Source organism: Colias croceus, chromosome 4, assembly GCF_905220415.1.
Source record: "Colias croceus chromosome 4, ilColCroc2.1".
NCBI lineage: Eukaryota > Metazoa > Arthropoda > Insecta > Lepidoptera > Pieridae > Colias > Colias croceus.
This window is the reverse complement of record NC_059540.1, coordinates 4,424,377-4,440,573: the sequence shown is the minus strand read 5'-3', so window position 1 is coordinate 4,440,573 and position 16,197 is coordinate 4,424,377. Positions and strand designations below refer to the sequence as shown.

The following is a 16,197-nucleotide window of genomic DNA, read 5'->3' as shown; positions in this document are numbered from 1 at the left end:
TACTCAAGTGAATGATAATCAAGAAAAATATAGTTTATTTATGTCTGACCTACCCCCATTTATGCTACGAATAATTGACTCTACTTCACATAAGGAGAATGATACATGACTGAATGAATGACAATATTATGTACCTACAACACTCTGGCCCTCACCAATTATTTATAAGGAAGATACTGAATAGAAAACTCTTCAATACGTAAAAATAGACGAAAAGTAATGCAAAAGAATAGCTATATTTAATTTTTGTCTACTCCAATACTCATTCATGGACGAAAACTAAAACATTTAAAGCTAAATTTAGTTTTCGTCCACTTCTTTAAATATTTTTTTATTTTGGCAGCACTGACATGGCAGTGGACGGAAACCAAAAAATCTAAACTAATAGCAGTAAAGATCACTTCGGGAGAAACTATTCAGTATTTTAAAGGTCCGATAAAGTAAAATGACCCTAACAAATATTCACTTAGCTGTTTGAGTTTCCGTCCACTTGGACGAAATCCAAATATTTTGAGAATTTGGTAACCTAGTATCCGTCCACTTAATATTTCGAAGAGTATTATAAAAAAGTATGATAAACACGTATAATTGCGTTTATTATGCTTATAAATAAACATACGTACCAAAAACATTACGTAAACTAGCTAAAACAGTGATTTACCTTACCATGAACTTTTCTCGCCGGCAAATTTTTCTCTCGCGCGATGACATCTGCAAGGCACGTTTGCGAAGCGGCCACTTTTACGTTAATTTTTTGAACTCTCTTCTTGTCAAATCAAATTTTCATGTTGATAGTACTGTTGCTTAAACATTATGGACCGTAAAAAGTGCAAACTTGCGCGGGAAGGTAGGTTTGTATTCAAGTTTTACGCACGTGATTGTAGCAGGTCAGTCAAATGGACGAAAACTGAAGCTGGACGGCAAACCAGCGCAATTACCCTAACTTGTTTTACAAACTGGATTTATCTAATTTGAATAAAAAATAAAATAAATATCCTCTCATAAAAAATCCAAATCAAAATTTATCAAGATTTACAATCTACGACATAAAACCGGTTCGCGGTTGTTTTATCTTTTCTATAAAATAAAGCAATATTTGAATTCATTATCTATAGATGGACGATTTCAAAACATTTAATATAAATGTCTATCGTTATTTGGAAGAGTTTAGAAATGAAATAATACGGATTTCGATGTAAATGAGATTGTAGATCGGGTTTGGTGGCGTCGAACCGGCGCCACGGCCGTCGCTTTAGGCCTAAATTGTAGCGTGATTCTCACTGAATTCTGCTCGCCTGGTACCCGCGCACCAAATATTTTTTTTTTTCACTTTGTTATTTACTATTTTCATCGAGATTCGAGAGCAAAAATAAATAAAAAATACAGAACGGCCATAAAATCTGTGATAAAATGGTGTGCCTACTGTTATAAAAAATGAAGTATAGAATAGAATAACGAAACGTTTGCTGTTTAATTTTTCAACAAACAAACACTTCTTGAGTTCTTAGTACCTACCTAACTTGTTTTGTTACTTTGTGCTTGTTATTTTATAATTAATATTATATTTGACATTTACAATTACAATTTACAAGAAAAACAGAAAAGTCTATGGGTATTTTTGTTCATAAGATCATATTAAATTCAGCCAGTAATTTATATTCTAGGCTCCTACCATAATGAAACATAAATATTTACTCTCATTTACTCTCATAGAAAAATATAAATAATAAATAGGATAGGACCTTAAATTGTTATGATCGTAGCGTAGGTACATAATGAAAGCTATTTTCAAAACAAAAGAAATTAATTAACAGTACCTACTTATTTATAAAGTTATTCGTAGTAGGGTCATTGCGCCTGTTCGCGTCCACATGCCTATTCGCGTCCATTTTGCGGATATCTTTTAGAAAATTCACGAAAATAAGTATACTTTAAGTAAAATTGTACTAAGAAAAATTTCCTATGTAGCGGCTTTATATATTTAGGATAGCGGAAATTAAACACCGGATTGACAACCTCTTTATATTTGAGCCAATTTAAGACTGAAGTACAATTAGTGACACAATACATATTAATGATATATGATGCATGACCTAATAAGTAAGCTGTAATGTGCTGACGGCACATAGCTTTCCCCTAAATTTGGAAAAAAATTATACATTGAAAATTTTTTTTAACATTAATTAATATTACTTGTATAATATAATAATCATCACAAACATAAAAAATAATCCTTATACATCAATAAGCATGAACTTTAAATTTCTAATTTCAAATTCTCTTATATAATCGAAAAAGGTATATATAATAAAATGTATATAAAACTAAAAGTGTGTATAGCAAAAAACAACATTATACAGTTAAAAATGTAAATAAAACAATAGAAATAAATGTAAAAATAAAATTGAAAAGTTTATATAAACATAATGCATTAATAAAATAAACATGTACTTCTAATTACAATTTAAATCTTACGACAGGTTTAACAATGCGACCTGATCGTGTTACAGTCGGCAAGTTGTTTACATTAGGCGCTTGCGCTACCGTATTCGGACTATAATAATTGTCATCAATGTTTATTATAAAGGCTGGTTTAAGTCGATCAATACTAATTATGTTCTCTTTGTCTGCCTGTAATATTTTGAAATATTTATCATTTCTTTCCAAAACTTTGTAAGGTCCTTGATATGGAGGTGTCAGCGATTTAACCATTTTGTCACAACGTACAAATACATGTGTGCATTTTTGCAATTCCGGGTGAACAAATATATTGCGTTTACTGGACTCTCTTTTAGGAACTGACGATATGTTGTGTATTTTCTCACGCAGTTGGCTAAGGAATGTTTCAGTCTCGGAAATATTAGGCTTTTGCAGCTGGAAAAAATCTCCGGGTAATCTTATTGCTTCACCATAAACCATTTCGGCGGCACTTGTCTGAGTGTCGTCTCGTAGACTCGCCCTTAGTCCAAACAAAACAGATGGTAATTGTCCAACCCAGTCGACTGTATTACCTCTACACATAAGAGCTGTTTTTAATACTCTGTGCCATCTTTCTATAGCACCGTTCGCTTGCGGGTGATATGCACAAGTCCTTATCTTTTTAATACCCATTCGCTTTGATAAATTTGTAAATAAGCTTGACTCGAATTGTCGTCCTTGATCGGTAGTTATCCGTATAGGACATCCAAACCGACAAATCCATCCTGTATAGACAATTTCAGCTACAGTCTCTGCTGTAATATCTTTTATGGGAAAAGCTTCTGGCCATGAAGTACTTCTGTCGATCATGGTTAGAATGTATCGATAACCATTGCAATATTGTAAAGGACCGACGATATCGATATGTAAATGCTCATATCGGTCGCTTTTCGTAAAAGTTCCAGTAGGTGAAATAGTATGCCTATGCACTTTAGAACGTTGACACTCTATACATGCACGTGTCCAATTGGTAACATCTTTGTTTATAGATGTCCATATAAATCTGTCTCGCAAGAGTCTTCGTGTCGTACGTATGCTAGGATGACTAATTCCATGTATGGCGTTGTAAGCCGATATACGAAATTCTTCGGGCAAATATGGTCTTGCGTTCTGCATAGTTACATCACAATACACAGGCATGTTACTAGGTGGTAAAATTATCTTTTTAAAGTTTAGATTTTTCGATTGTAGTAATAATTTGAGTTCCTCGTCATTTTCTTGTGCTTTAGCTAGTTTTTCATAATCGATGGGCGATGGCATATCTATTGTAGCTATCCTTGATAAAGCGTCAGCCACTACATTTTCTGATCCGCTTATATGCTCGATCGATGTACAAAATTGCAGTATGAAATCGAGATGACGTAATCTTCGCGGCGTATCATTTTTGCTGATTGTATTATTTTTGAATGTATGAATTAAAGGCTTGTGATCAGTATACACGGTTAATGGTCTGCCTTCGACCATATATCTAAAATGTTTTATAGCCATGTATATAGCTAGCAACTCTCGATCGAATGTACTATAGCGTTGTTGCGCTTCGCTTAATTTTTGCGAAAAAAATCCGAGAGGCTTCCATGAGTTTCCTTCTCTCTGTTGAAGTACTGCACCGGCACATGTGCTAGAACAATCAGTCATAATAGCAATAGACGCGTTTGCAGCGGGAAATGACAATGTAACGGCACTTTGAAGGTTTTGTTTACATTGCTCGAAGGCTGCCGATGCTTCATCAGTCCATTGTATCGGACTTTTATCTTTCTTACCGGAGTTATGAATATATTGATTAAGCTTTGACTGTATTTCTGCAGCATGAGGTAAATGACGTCTATAGAAATTTAGCATTCCTAGAAATCGTCTTAATTCTTCGACTGTCTGTGGTTTTGGGTATTCTTTTATGACCTTGACCTTATCTTCCAATGGTTTTAATCCTTGTTGTGAAATGTTAAATCCCAAAAAACTTAATTCCGTTTTGCCGAATTCACATTTTGATAAGTTGATAGTGATTCCAAATTCATTCAAACGTTCGAAAACCATTCTTAAGTGTTTTGTATGGCTCTGGTGTCCTGATGATGCAATGATGACGTCATCAATGTAGGAAAATAAAAATGGAACGTTTTCCTCGCTTTTCTCGCCATTACTATTTTCGGAATTAGTTGGAAAGTGAAGGTCACGGAACACAACGTTGTTTAAAAATCGTTGGAATGTCTGCGCTGCATTTTTCAGACCAAAAGTCATTCTTTTGAATTCATATAAACCAAAGGGTGTAGTTATGGCTGTTTTCTCAATATCTGATTCGGCGACACCAATATTATGATAGGCACGTTGTAAATCTAGCCTTGAAAATATAGTTTTTCCTGCCAATAGGTATGTACAGTCTTGTATACGCGGTATGGGATATCTGTCCGGCTTAGTTATAGCATTTAAGCGTCGATAATCTCCACAGGGTCTAATATCTCCGTTCTTTTTCATTACTACATGTAAAGGACTGGCCCAGCAACTTTTTGAAGGTTGACAAATCCCCATCTCTTGCATTCGCTGAAATTCTGCGCGAACTTTATTGTATTTGTCAGGCGGTAGAGGTCGCGGTCGCGAAAATACGGGTGGGCCGCTTGTTTCGATGTGATGGACTATAGAATGTCGTGGAGTCTCTATGAAACGCATTGGCTTAGTTATGTTCGGAAATTGCGATAACAGATCACTATATTTATGATTAAAGTCGATTGTGTTCACTGGTATATGTTGACTCAAAGTTACTGAACCGATTACACATAAGTTTGTAACTGTATCAATTAATTTTTTGCGATGAATGTCCACTAAAAGTTTGTAATGTCCTAAAAAATCAGCACCTAATATTGCTTGTTTCACTTCGGCTATAATAAAAGTCCACCGGTAAGGTCTACGTAATTTTAAATCTAATGTAAGTGTCTTTACACCATAAGTCTTTATAACGCTTCCGTTAGCAGCGTATAACTCGTAATTATCGCACTTCGGTCGCTTATGCAGAGTTTTAGTTACAGGTATCACTGATATATTTGCTCCCGTGTCAATTAAAAAATTTAGTCCCGATGTTCTATCGGTAATGTTAAGGCGGTGCGATGGCTTAATAGTGCAAATCTCCGCCTGCGATTGCACTCTTTTTAGTTTTCCTGCTGTTTAGTTTTTTTATTCCAAGCACACGGCTCTATACATTTGTTAGCTCTATAATAAAATCGCGCGTGGTAATAACAAAGACTGTCGGCGCTCCGCGGCTCACGCCGTATCATGTTACGTCCACGGGATATAGGACGATAGCGATTATGAATATTATTATTTCGTTTTCTGTGACGAGTTGTTTCCATATTCTGCAATTCAATTATTTGTCTTGATAACTGAGCTACTTGCTCTTGTAGTTTGCGAATATGGGATTGTTCGCACCAAAATTCTGATGATGTAGCTGTTCTCTCGGATGCTGTGCTTGCTGACGGAGCTCTATTTTCAGTTGTCATTTTGTAGGTATATTCTTATGGCTTCGTGTAAAGTCCGGGGTCACGAAATACGTTGTCAGGTTGTCGTGTTGTCAGGCGTTGTTGTTTGTCAGGTGTTGTTGTCGGGGTCACCAAATTGTAGCGGCTTTATATATTTAGGATAGCGGAAATTAAACACCGGATTGACAACCTCTTTATATTTGAGCCAATTTAAGACTGAAGTACAATTAGTGACACAATACATATTAATGATATATGATGCATGACCTAATAAGTAAGCTGTAATGTGCTGACGGCACACCTATAATACCTCAATGTATAAGAGACATGCACACATATTCAAAAAAAGCCTGCGCATCGCCTATCCTATTTAAAAAAAATATTTAATTTTGGCTATTAAACGAAAGAGCTTAAACGCGCGGGATTTTGAGAAAAAAATAGTGCGCAGCGTCGCGTTCAACGGTAAGTATCTTATTGTTAAATGTGAATTTTTGAATATGTAACTGTTTCTTTACTTTGCTAACAAAACATGGATTAGTATGGATTGTAAATCAGCTTATATCTTTTACAATTAATAGCTAAAATAAGGTGGACGCGAATTACTACACCGAATTTTTACAACTTCCATTTTGCGTCCACGGTGGGCGCAAACTATACATATAGTGCATAACAATAGAACATATTGCGTCCACGTTGTTTTTCATTACATAGCAATGAATTGTTTGTTAAAATATGTATTTAAAATAGATTGTAAATTTTCGACTAAGACTACAAGTTGATAATTTAAATTTTCATTCAAATTAGCAAATTTTTACGCTATTTTTTCATTTTAAAATGGGTATTCTAAGAGACTAGTATCTTTGAGAATGAGAGTCAATAAGTCTGTGGTTAAGAAAATAATAGTATATACTTAAACAAAAAAGAAATTTAATAGAAACTAAAAAATAGGGTAGGTAGGTAATCTTAATAGAACTTATTATTATTTATTTACTTAGCGTAACTTTGTTTTTTGTTAATAATGAGAAGATAAATATAAATAAGTTTTTCCAGTTTCCTTACAGTGAATGTTGATTTTAGGGTTCCGAACCTCAAAACGAAAAACCGGAATCCTTGTAGGATCACTTTGATATCCGTCCGTCTGTATGTCCGTCTGCCGGTCTGTCTTTCTGTCAAGACCCTTTTTCTCAGTAACGCGTGGAAGTATAAAGCTGAAATTTATATTGAATACTCAAGTCTACGGTCCCTTGAAGCAGTGAAAAAATCAAACTTATAAGCCAAAGTAATCAAAAGATACAGCCGTTTATGCTGCAAATTTTCGCAAATTACGACATTCGCAAGGGAATCAAAACCTACAGGGTACTTTACGTGAACACAGACACTTGAAGTTTGGTACGAAGCAACGTCTTATAGCACAAATAAGGGAAACATTGAAAAAATAATCATTTGCAGTTAAAACATATGAAAAACAAACAGGTTAATACAGAACCCTCGGTGTGCGAGTCTCACTCACATTTGACCGGTTTTTATTAAATAACTATATTCGTAAATAAATAATGTATTAAAGTCTAATTTTTATTTGCATTTATCTGATAAAAAATCACCCAATACACTCTTAATTCCTTTTCTAAGCTGGTGGACGCGAACTGGTCCACAGGTGGACGCAATCTGGAATTTTTGGACGCGAACTGGGTAAAACGCCTAATTCTGCTATTTGTCTAGATAAATAAAAACCACATGATATTTCCAAGACAATTGAAAGTAAATCTTAAAATAGACTATGTAATGCACACGTTACATAAATTTTGCGTTGAAATTTGTTCTGGAACAATTTTATTTTCTCCTTCAAACTTTCCAACTGCACTAAGTGGACGCGAACTGGCGCAATTACCCTAGGTAGATACCTAATACCTACCTTAGTAGGTACTAGGTACTAGAGTTAGAGTAGTATTAGAGTTTGAAAATTATTCACATATTTTCTAAGCTATAAATACCTATGTATACCTACTTACTCAAAATATATTTCAATACGAGCAATCCTCGAATATTCAACGCAAAATTTGCTTGATTTTTCAAATGAGACATTAGTCTAAATAATTTGAAAGAAAATAACTAAATTGTAACGCATAGTAGGATAGTACAGTACTTAGTAGTGGCACGTAGTGGCTTACTAAATCATTCATCAATGAAAATTAATTCAGATAGAATCAGCCGCTTTCTCGCAGGTCACGCGTTGCACACAGCACAATAATCACATCCGTTCTTTTCTGAATGCACAATAGTACGCGTGTCTCGTTCTATCCCACGCGCGATGCATATCGATGTCCTTGTCAGCACTCAGCCGCGCGACGTTGCCGGTTCGTGCCGCGCCGACTGTCGTTGTGACCTTGTCACGCTCTACTAGCAATAACGTTAGGTATTTAAAATATAATATTTAACATTCATTAAAACGAATGAATGGTGTTTCAATAGATTTTTTTCTTGGTTTTATTAATGTGGAATGTTTGCTCTTATTCGTATAGCATAGATAATATAATTAATATACATATTGAGTTAATTAACATGTCCGCGTAGTTGGCATTAGTTGTAGTTTTTAAATAATGATTATGGGTTGTTTGGAATATTAATAACTAGCTGTGCTTCGTGGTTTCACCTGCATTGCTCCGCTCTTGATGGTCCTAACGTGATGATAAGCTTATAGGTAGGTAGGTATAACCTTCCTCGATATCGGCTACCTAACACCGAAATAATTTTTCAAAGCGGACCAGTAGTTCCTGAGATTAGCGCGTTCAAACAAACGAACTCTTCAGCTTTATCTAGACTAATATTATAAACAAAAAACTTTGTTCGTTTGTTTGATTGTAAGGCTCATAAACTACTGGACCGATTTCAAAAATTCTTTAACCATTCGAAAGCTACATTATCCACGAGTAGTATAGGATAGGTTTTATCCCGGAAATTCCACGGGAACAGGAACTATGCGAGTTTTTCTTAGAAACCGCGGGCGTAGCCGCCGGCGTAAAGCTAGTAATACAATATTGTAATACTGTGGTAATCTTAAATCTTAATATATATAAATCTCGTGTCACAATGTTTGTCTTCAATGGACTCCTAAACCACTTAACCGATTACAATAAAATTCGCACACCATGTGCAATTCGATCCAACTTGAGAGATAGGATAGTTTAAATCTAAAATCGTTTTTGAGAAAGCGGGCGAAGCCGCGGGCGGTAAGCTAGTACATTATACATACCTATATAAGTATCAGTATAGATATTATATAGCCTATAACCAACCTTCCCCGATAAATTTTTTATTATGATCTTTCTTTCTTTCTATAAATGGGCTATCTAACACCGAAATAATTTTTCAAAGCGGACCAGTATTTCCTGAGATTAGCGCGTTCAAACAAACAAACAATCAATCAAACAAACTCTTCCGATTTATAATATTAAGTATAGATTATTGTACTAGCTGTGCCCCACAGTTTAACCCGCATTGCTCCACTCCTGTTGGTCTGAGCGTGATGATGTCGTGGCCATATCGTAGATTTGCTCATTTCATGAAATGATCAATCATTTCGTGAAATGGTCGCATTTCATGATGATTTCATTTCATTTGACCATCGCTTCGCCTGATGGAAATCGACAAGCGAGGTCTAGGATGGAGCAGGCTGACCTAATAAATGACTTTTTTCTTTTAAACAAGTCCAGAATCAGGAAACACGGAGGCTTGATGATTGTTTCATTCCTAACTGGTACGCACGAGAAAGGATGAAGTATAACGCTTAGTGCGTAGGTATATAGGAAGAATGTCGATGACATAGAGGTGGGCAGGTACCAGGTTGTGCAATTCTTCAGCACATTCTCCCGATGAATCTTGTAGAAGACTGCCAAACTAGCCATTTTTCGAGGATGTTCTAAGCTGTGCAATTTCGAGGTGGTAAGGGCTTCATTCCCGATAAGCCTAATCGCTCGTTTTTCAATCGAGTCCAAATCGCTAAGTTGTTATTTTGCCCAGCCCACTGCCCAAAAGTGAGAACAATACACCACACCACACCCGACCGAACTTGAGCTTTATAAAGGCCAAAGCATATTATAACTATTTGTCTGTCAGTTTCTATGTACGTCATGGCTCCCAATGATAAAATCCAGTGTAATGAGTCTTGTTTAATAATTAATGTACGAACTGTTGGAAAAAAGTTCGTTGACTAGGTAATTAATAAACAACGGTACCTATCTAAGATAATACATACCTACATCTTTAACCATAGCTTTCATGGGTTTATCTAATAGAATCTCGGATTCTCCGTTTTGCTAATGGATGCTTTTACCTATATCGTTTTCATTTCTTTGTGCTAGCTTTTGCATTGTCATCACTACCATTATCATCAGTTCTTATACAGTATGGAAGTAAAATTTATTATTAGTTTAATAAAGTAGGTAAGTAGGTACATCAGTAAACATAATCATAATATGATTTGACCATTTCCATTTGAGTACGATTTGCTCAATGGTCAATGGAAAATCAAATATAATAGTTTGGAGCAGATTGCTATAGAACCACCTCTTATTCATTTACATTACCCTTATTAATTTATCATTTAAGACAACGAGTATTTCACCGTATTTCTTAGCTCATTGTGCTCGCTGAATTTTCCCTGCAAGTAGCACGGTCAACGTTTTCATTATTCAAGCGCAATAATTATGGCACAGCATTATGCATCCTATTGTTAAGATTGAAGAACGGATTTCCCTTGATACATTTGTGATGTACGATGTTGTGTTGGTGGACCTGTATGTCTTGGTTTATTTGTGACTGCGGTAGGCGGGCGCTCAGATGCATCGTATTTTTTTTATATTTCTTTTGTAACTCGAGGCTTCGCTCAGATTTAGACCACGTTTCCTGCTATTGTATGGGATTTTTCAATTAATGGCCTTTCTTTTACTGGTTTAACAGGTGATTTATTTTTTGCATGTTCTGTAGGATGAAATTGAATCTTTGTTTGGTTGATTGATGTCGATTTAGTGTGTTTTGATTGTTTTCTGGGTTCGTTCTAATTAAATGAAGGGTAGCACTGGCTTTATTTCACTGATAATATCGGTATGTTTCTATTGAAGGTGTTAATTGGACACTTGATTGTTTGTTTAGAACTTTTCTATCGTTAGAAGTTAGAACATTCTCGATTATTTTCGATGTGTAGGTATTTTGAAATGAAACTGCAGCCATTAAATCCCAATACTTAGCATATTAATTTTATTGCAGTTAACACGACGTAACTTAGCATCTCCTAAATCATATTTACATATTGCTATTGATTTTTATAACATTAAAAAACCATTAAATAAAAGAAACACAAATGGAAAATCTTGTGATAGCTATTATACATGATACCTATTAATAATTAAATAATTAATTAAAATGTATCCAATACTAAATTCTATCCAAATGAATAATTAATCCTATTCCAAGGTACAACTAGCGCCATCTATGTCAATATATTCGAACTACGTCCTACATTAGAAACGGTCATGTCTATCGGCACATAAATGCGAGGGAGCGAGATATCCGGCTGTGGGAGAAAGGGATAGAACAAAAACAAACTCTTCCCATCGATTGCGGAGGTCAACTCGCGCATGTCAAGTATGGACGGCTGATTACTATGAAATCTCGACTCGATTGATTCACGAATTAAAAATAGAAATAAAATATGTTTATACTTTTTTTTATTAGTATTGTAATAGTTTTATTAATAGCACATACTACATACTAAGGTTAGAAATAAATAGATAATAATCTACGCATATTATGTAGCACTCAATTATATTGCTCGCCGAGCCAACTTTTTGAGCGATTCCTAAATCAGCTCACTGCTTACTTTTTTTTAAATGTGTAGTTCTAAAAGCTTATCTGAATGTATATTGTATAATATTACATTGAGTTAAATTAAAAGACGGATCGAGAGTGAAGTCACGGGCTTCAGCTAGTAGTATGTACACGAGTACTCAATAAAATAATATTATGTATTATCTTTTCATCTTTATTCAAAATCATCCAACGGATTCAGAAATATTAAAATGTTTAATTCCGCTTAATCAAAGAAAAGCAGTGACCCGAGCAAAATAATCAGTAAAAGCGTAGATATTCAAAAACAAATTCAGTACTGGCAAGTGCATAAATATATCTATCCAATATCTACCCTTGATATAAAGGTATTCGAAAAACTCTATTTTTTACTCTACAAAACTGTGATAAGGTTCAATTTGATTTGAGATCCTTTGAGTAAAAAAGGTATGTCAAGAATTTCTCACTTTAGTGTGGGTGTTTAATTGACGCACACATTTCTATCAATAATTGAATTACTATAATAACTCGATCCTTATTTGAAGTTTTTTTTTTATTAAACTTATTCATACTTTACAAATGCTTGTGAGATTACAGCGAGATACAGAATCTTGGTACCAACTATTGTTGAGGCTGCGGCTGGAATCGATCTAACAGACATCGGCTTTACACGGTATTATTTTCTAAAAATTGAACTGCCTACATAGTTACAAAGTTAAAAATATCTTATTTTTTTCCTTCTCCTTAATATAAAAATTGTATTAAAACGTTATATTCATAGGGATCACAATCGAGTCTGTGGAATTAATATTCAATACAATAAATATATCCCTAATTACATACGAATTGGAAATATAAAAAAACATTAAATCTGGAAAACTAACTGCTGGATATCCTCGGACAGATCGTGAAAACTCCCGTACATGTACATCGCGTTTCGCACACTGACAAAATTCTTACATAAACACATGAATTCTACATAGAAATACATTTTACGATCTGAAAACGCACACATGCGCGCGGGTGCACGCAATTTTCACCCTAAAGGTTGCCCTACATTCAGTGATCCAGGACATAACCTCAAAATATGAGTTTTTGGTTCACGAAGATCAAGTTAATGTAGAAGCTAGTGTTCAGTGGATTTTTATTGTTGAATGAATTAAATGTACGTTCGTTTATGTCTGTGTTGGTTGTGTGTGATAAGTCTGTCATTGTAGTGCGCTTTTCGTGTGAACCGGTCCTCAGAATGCGTGATCTGATAACATTATTCGGCAATTTATGATAGTGTGGTGACAGTGTTAAATGACTAGGGGAGCGTAGAAGAAATGAGTGTGAGTATATATGTATATTATATTGTTGTATATTCAAATGTTTCGCCACTGTTGCGGATGTGTTATCTTATCTGTATAATGTATTGTAAGTACGGTCATTTTGGTGACATGAATTGTTCGAGTACCTAATCTCTTTTCGCTTGTTTAAATAAAAAACTTTTATAAATAATAGTTGGCTTTAATGCTTATCACTTAAAATACATTTAGAAAAACACATCATGTAAAACTATTTAAAAAATCATTAAATTATTCACGGTACATATAAATCTCACTTTAGTTCTATACTACATAATATTATTTTAATCTACACAGCATTATTTGTCGTTAAAAATCATTCTAATTTAATAATTTTCAACACTCTTTTACATACACGCAACCTTAATATCTTATAAACTAAAAAAATAAATACGTCAATATCTATCACATAAAACCTAACAAAAGAAAGACAATTACTTCAGACACCAATCATTTAACATCTCACTGTCTTTTCGTCATGAATAAAAAAAGTGAAATCGATAGATTCTAAATGGCTCCAATTAGGGGAAGGGACACCGGTTGAATGTTGACTTTACATTATTGGATGCTTTGCCGTCTAGCAAAATGAAACTGATTGTTTTAGGTTATTTTTAGAATTTTAGACGTGTTTTACGCAATTGTTATTTTTTATCAAATGTTTGATGAATTGATTTTTATTTTTGGTATAAACATGAACATGTTGTAGAAACATACCTAGGTATTTTGATTGACTTATTTTATACATACGTCATTTTATTTAACAATTAAATTTGAAAATACATACTTAACTTTCATAAAAAGCTTATGGAAACAGCTGAGCATATAATAATATTTATTGAGTTTATCGACATCTCATTATTATTTTTTTAATGTCAGTAGGTATCTATCATATTAAAAAATATTCTTACTCGATAACATAATAATATCTATTATCTACCTATCATGGACTTATAAAATATAATACTGTGTAGTCTGTCTTATACAGGAATTTTTTTAACGTAGATCAAAGACTCTACAAGCTCTACGTGTGGATTTTTTATTCAATATTTTATTTTAAAATCATGTTTGTAATTTAAGCGGATTATGCATGGATTATATCATAACGAAAGAGAGAAAAAAAGAAAGAAGAAACCTTATTTATTTTTCAAATTTGAGGTCGATCTATAAAATGCAGTGAATTCCTGAAAGCACTTGCTCTGAAGGTTTAATAGTGTTTAATGTAATTTGAAAGAGATGGCGCTGTTTTCAAACCTAGTGTAGATAATTTAAAGATAATTTTAATTTTACGATAAATACGTATAAAATAGAAATTGTTAAATACGTGCTGTTAAACAAAATATTAACATATTACATGAATGTTTTCAAATCATTTCAAACTATAAAATATTCAAGACGACCATTCGTAACAATAATAGGTAAGGTACTACGGTCATCGCATCGGTATCTTCAACAAGTGAACAAGACGCTTGTCTTCGAGGAGACTCCACATTTTCTTCAGTCTCTTTGAGAAGGAATCAAAGCAAATTGTATTTATTTTTTAACCGACTTCAAAAAAAAGGAGGAGGTTATCAATTCGGCCGGTATATTTTTTTTTTTATGTATGTACACCGATTATTCCGAGGTTTCTAAACCGATTTACGTGATTCTTTTTTTCTTCGATGCGGGATGGTGTCGAATTGGTCCCATAAAAATTTTATTCGGATAGGCCCAGTAGTTTTTATTTTATGAGCATTTTTGTCTGTAGGTATTTGTAAATTTTGCGAGTGCAAGTTTGAAGTCGGTTGTTTTTAACGCAGTTATCACTAGTTCCAAAAAATGTTGCTCACGGCGTTCTTGTAATTCATCGAATTATAATACCATTAATTTGAGTAATATTCCCAGAAACAAACCTCTCAATAAGCCTGTAATGTATAATCCCGCAAGATTTCATATTTTGCGATATTCATTTTGTTATTATCTCAAAAAAATCTACATCAAAGAGTGTCCTCAAAGGAAAGTGATACAGATCTAAAAGCTTTTAATAAATATGTTTCCTCGTTGGTTCTTATTTTGTGAATTTTAAGTTCAAGAACTGAGGATAATATGTCATGAAATATAAACAAGACATCTTTCGTAGCTATTACAGACGTACCTATTTTATTTTACGTACCTAGGTACATTTTTTTGAGAACTTCAATTATTGAAATACATTTCTACATACATTCTAAATACATTTAGAAACAAATCGAACCTGTAGCTAAGAAGTGCTCAAAATTAAAAGTAAGTTGTCTGACCGATTTACGACCATTTTGGAAAATATCGAAAGTGAGGCAACTATTTAGGAAATGTACCCTCTACAAAAACTATTCAATTTCATTTACATAGAAAAAGGTGCTTTATGAATTTAAATGAAAATATTAGTTTCCCAAAAGCATACGTATCTCTTCTTAATTTAATTTAATTTTCTTCACATTTTACTATACAGGCACAAATAAAAAGGCAATTAATCATACTCTGTTTTAAGACATTCTAAAATAGTCTACTTTAGTGTTATTACCAGTAACATAAACCGTTCCACTTTGAGAAGCTATAAACATTTATATTCGGATTTAGTGCTAGCAATTTCATATTTTTAAGAGTGAGAGGAGATATGTATATTTTGATGAAAACGTACATTGCAGTTTTCTAAAGTTCTCCAGCAAAGATTTTCCAGCCTAAGTACGTACAAACTAAAATAAAAAAATGTGTGCGTGTAGGAACTAGTGTACACACGTAAGTGAAACTTCTTTATGACCTTATTTTTCAAAAAATAATTTACTATATGCAACTTTACAGAAATACGTCGAAGCACGCGTGGTAGGGATTATGAAAAAGATGGCGCGTAACGAAAAAATGTCACGCGTAACGAAAAAATGTTACACTAAATTTTTTTCCAACCCCGATAAAGAAGTTTCACTTCAAAAACAGTTTTCTAAATTCCTGCTTAGTTTCTCAAATGTTTACAAAAGGCAAATACAAAAAAGCAATTAAAAGATACCATACAAACCAATATGGGCTATGTCACTGTTTAATTAATTTACGGCGAACCAAAA

The 16,197-nt window shown here is 33.7% G+C and overlaps 1 protein-coding gene across 2 annotated transcripts in view; it reads left to right on the top strand.

Moving 5' to 3' along the window:
- Positions 1–11,386: 11,386 nt before the first annotated feature.
- Positions 11,387–16,197, top strand: part of LOC123690818 (ras-related protein Rab-37) — a 66,052-nt gene continuing 61,241 nt past the window's right edge. The window contains exons 1-2 of one of the 2 annotated variants that reach the window (XM_045634885.1): positions 11,387–12,453; positions 12,685–13,111. In XM_045634885.1, the coding sequence (XP_045490841.1) occupies positions 13,106–13,111 (6 nt within the window). In that variant the 5' untranslated portion in view covers positions 11,387–12,453; positions 12,685–13,105. Of the gene's footprint in view, positions 12,454–12,642; positions 13,112–16,197 lie in introns of those variants that run through there. The other variant, XM_045634887.1, reaches the window with a different exon arrangement.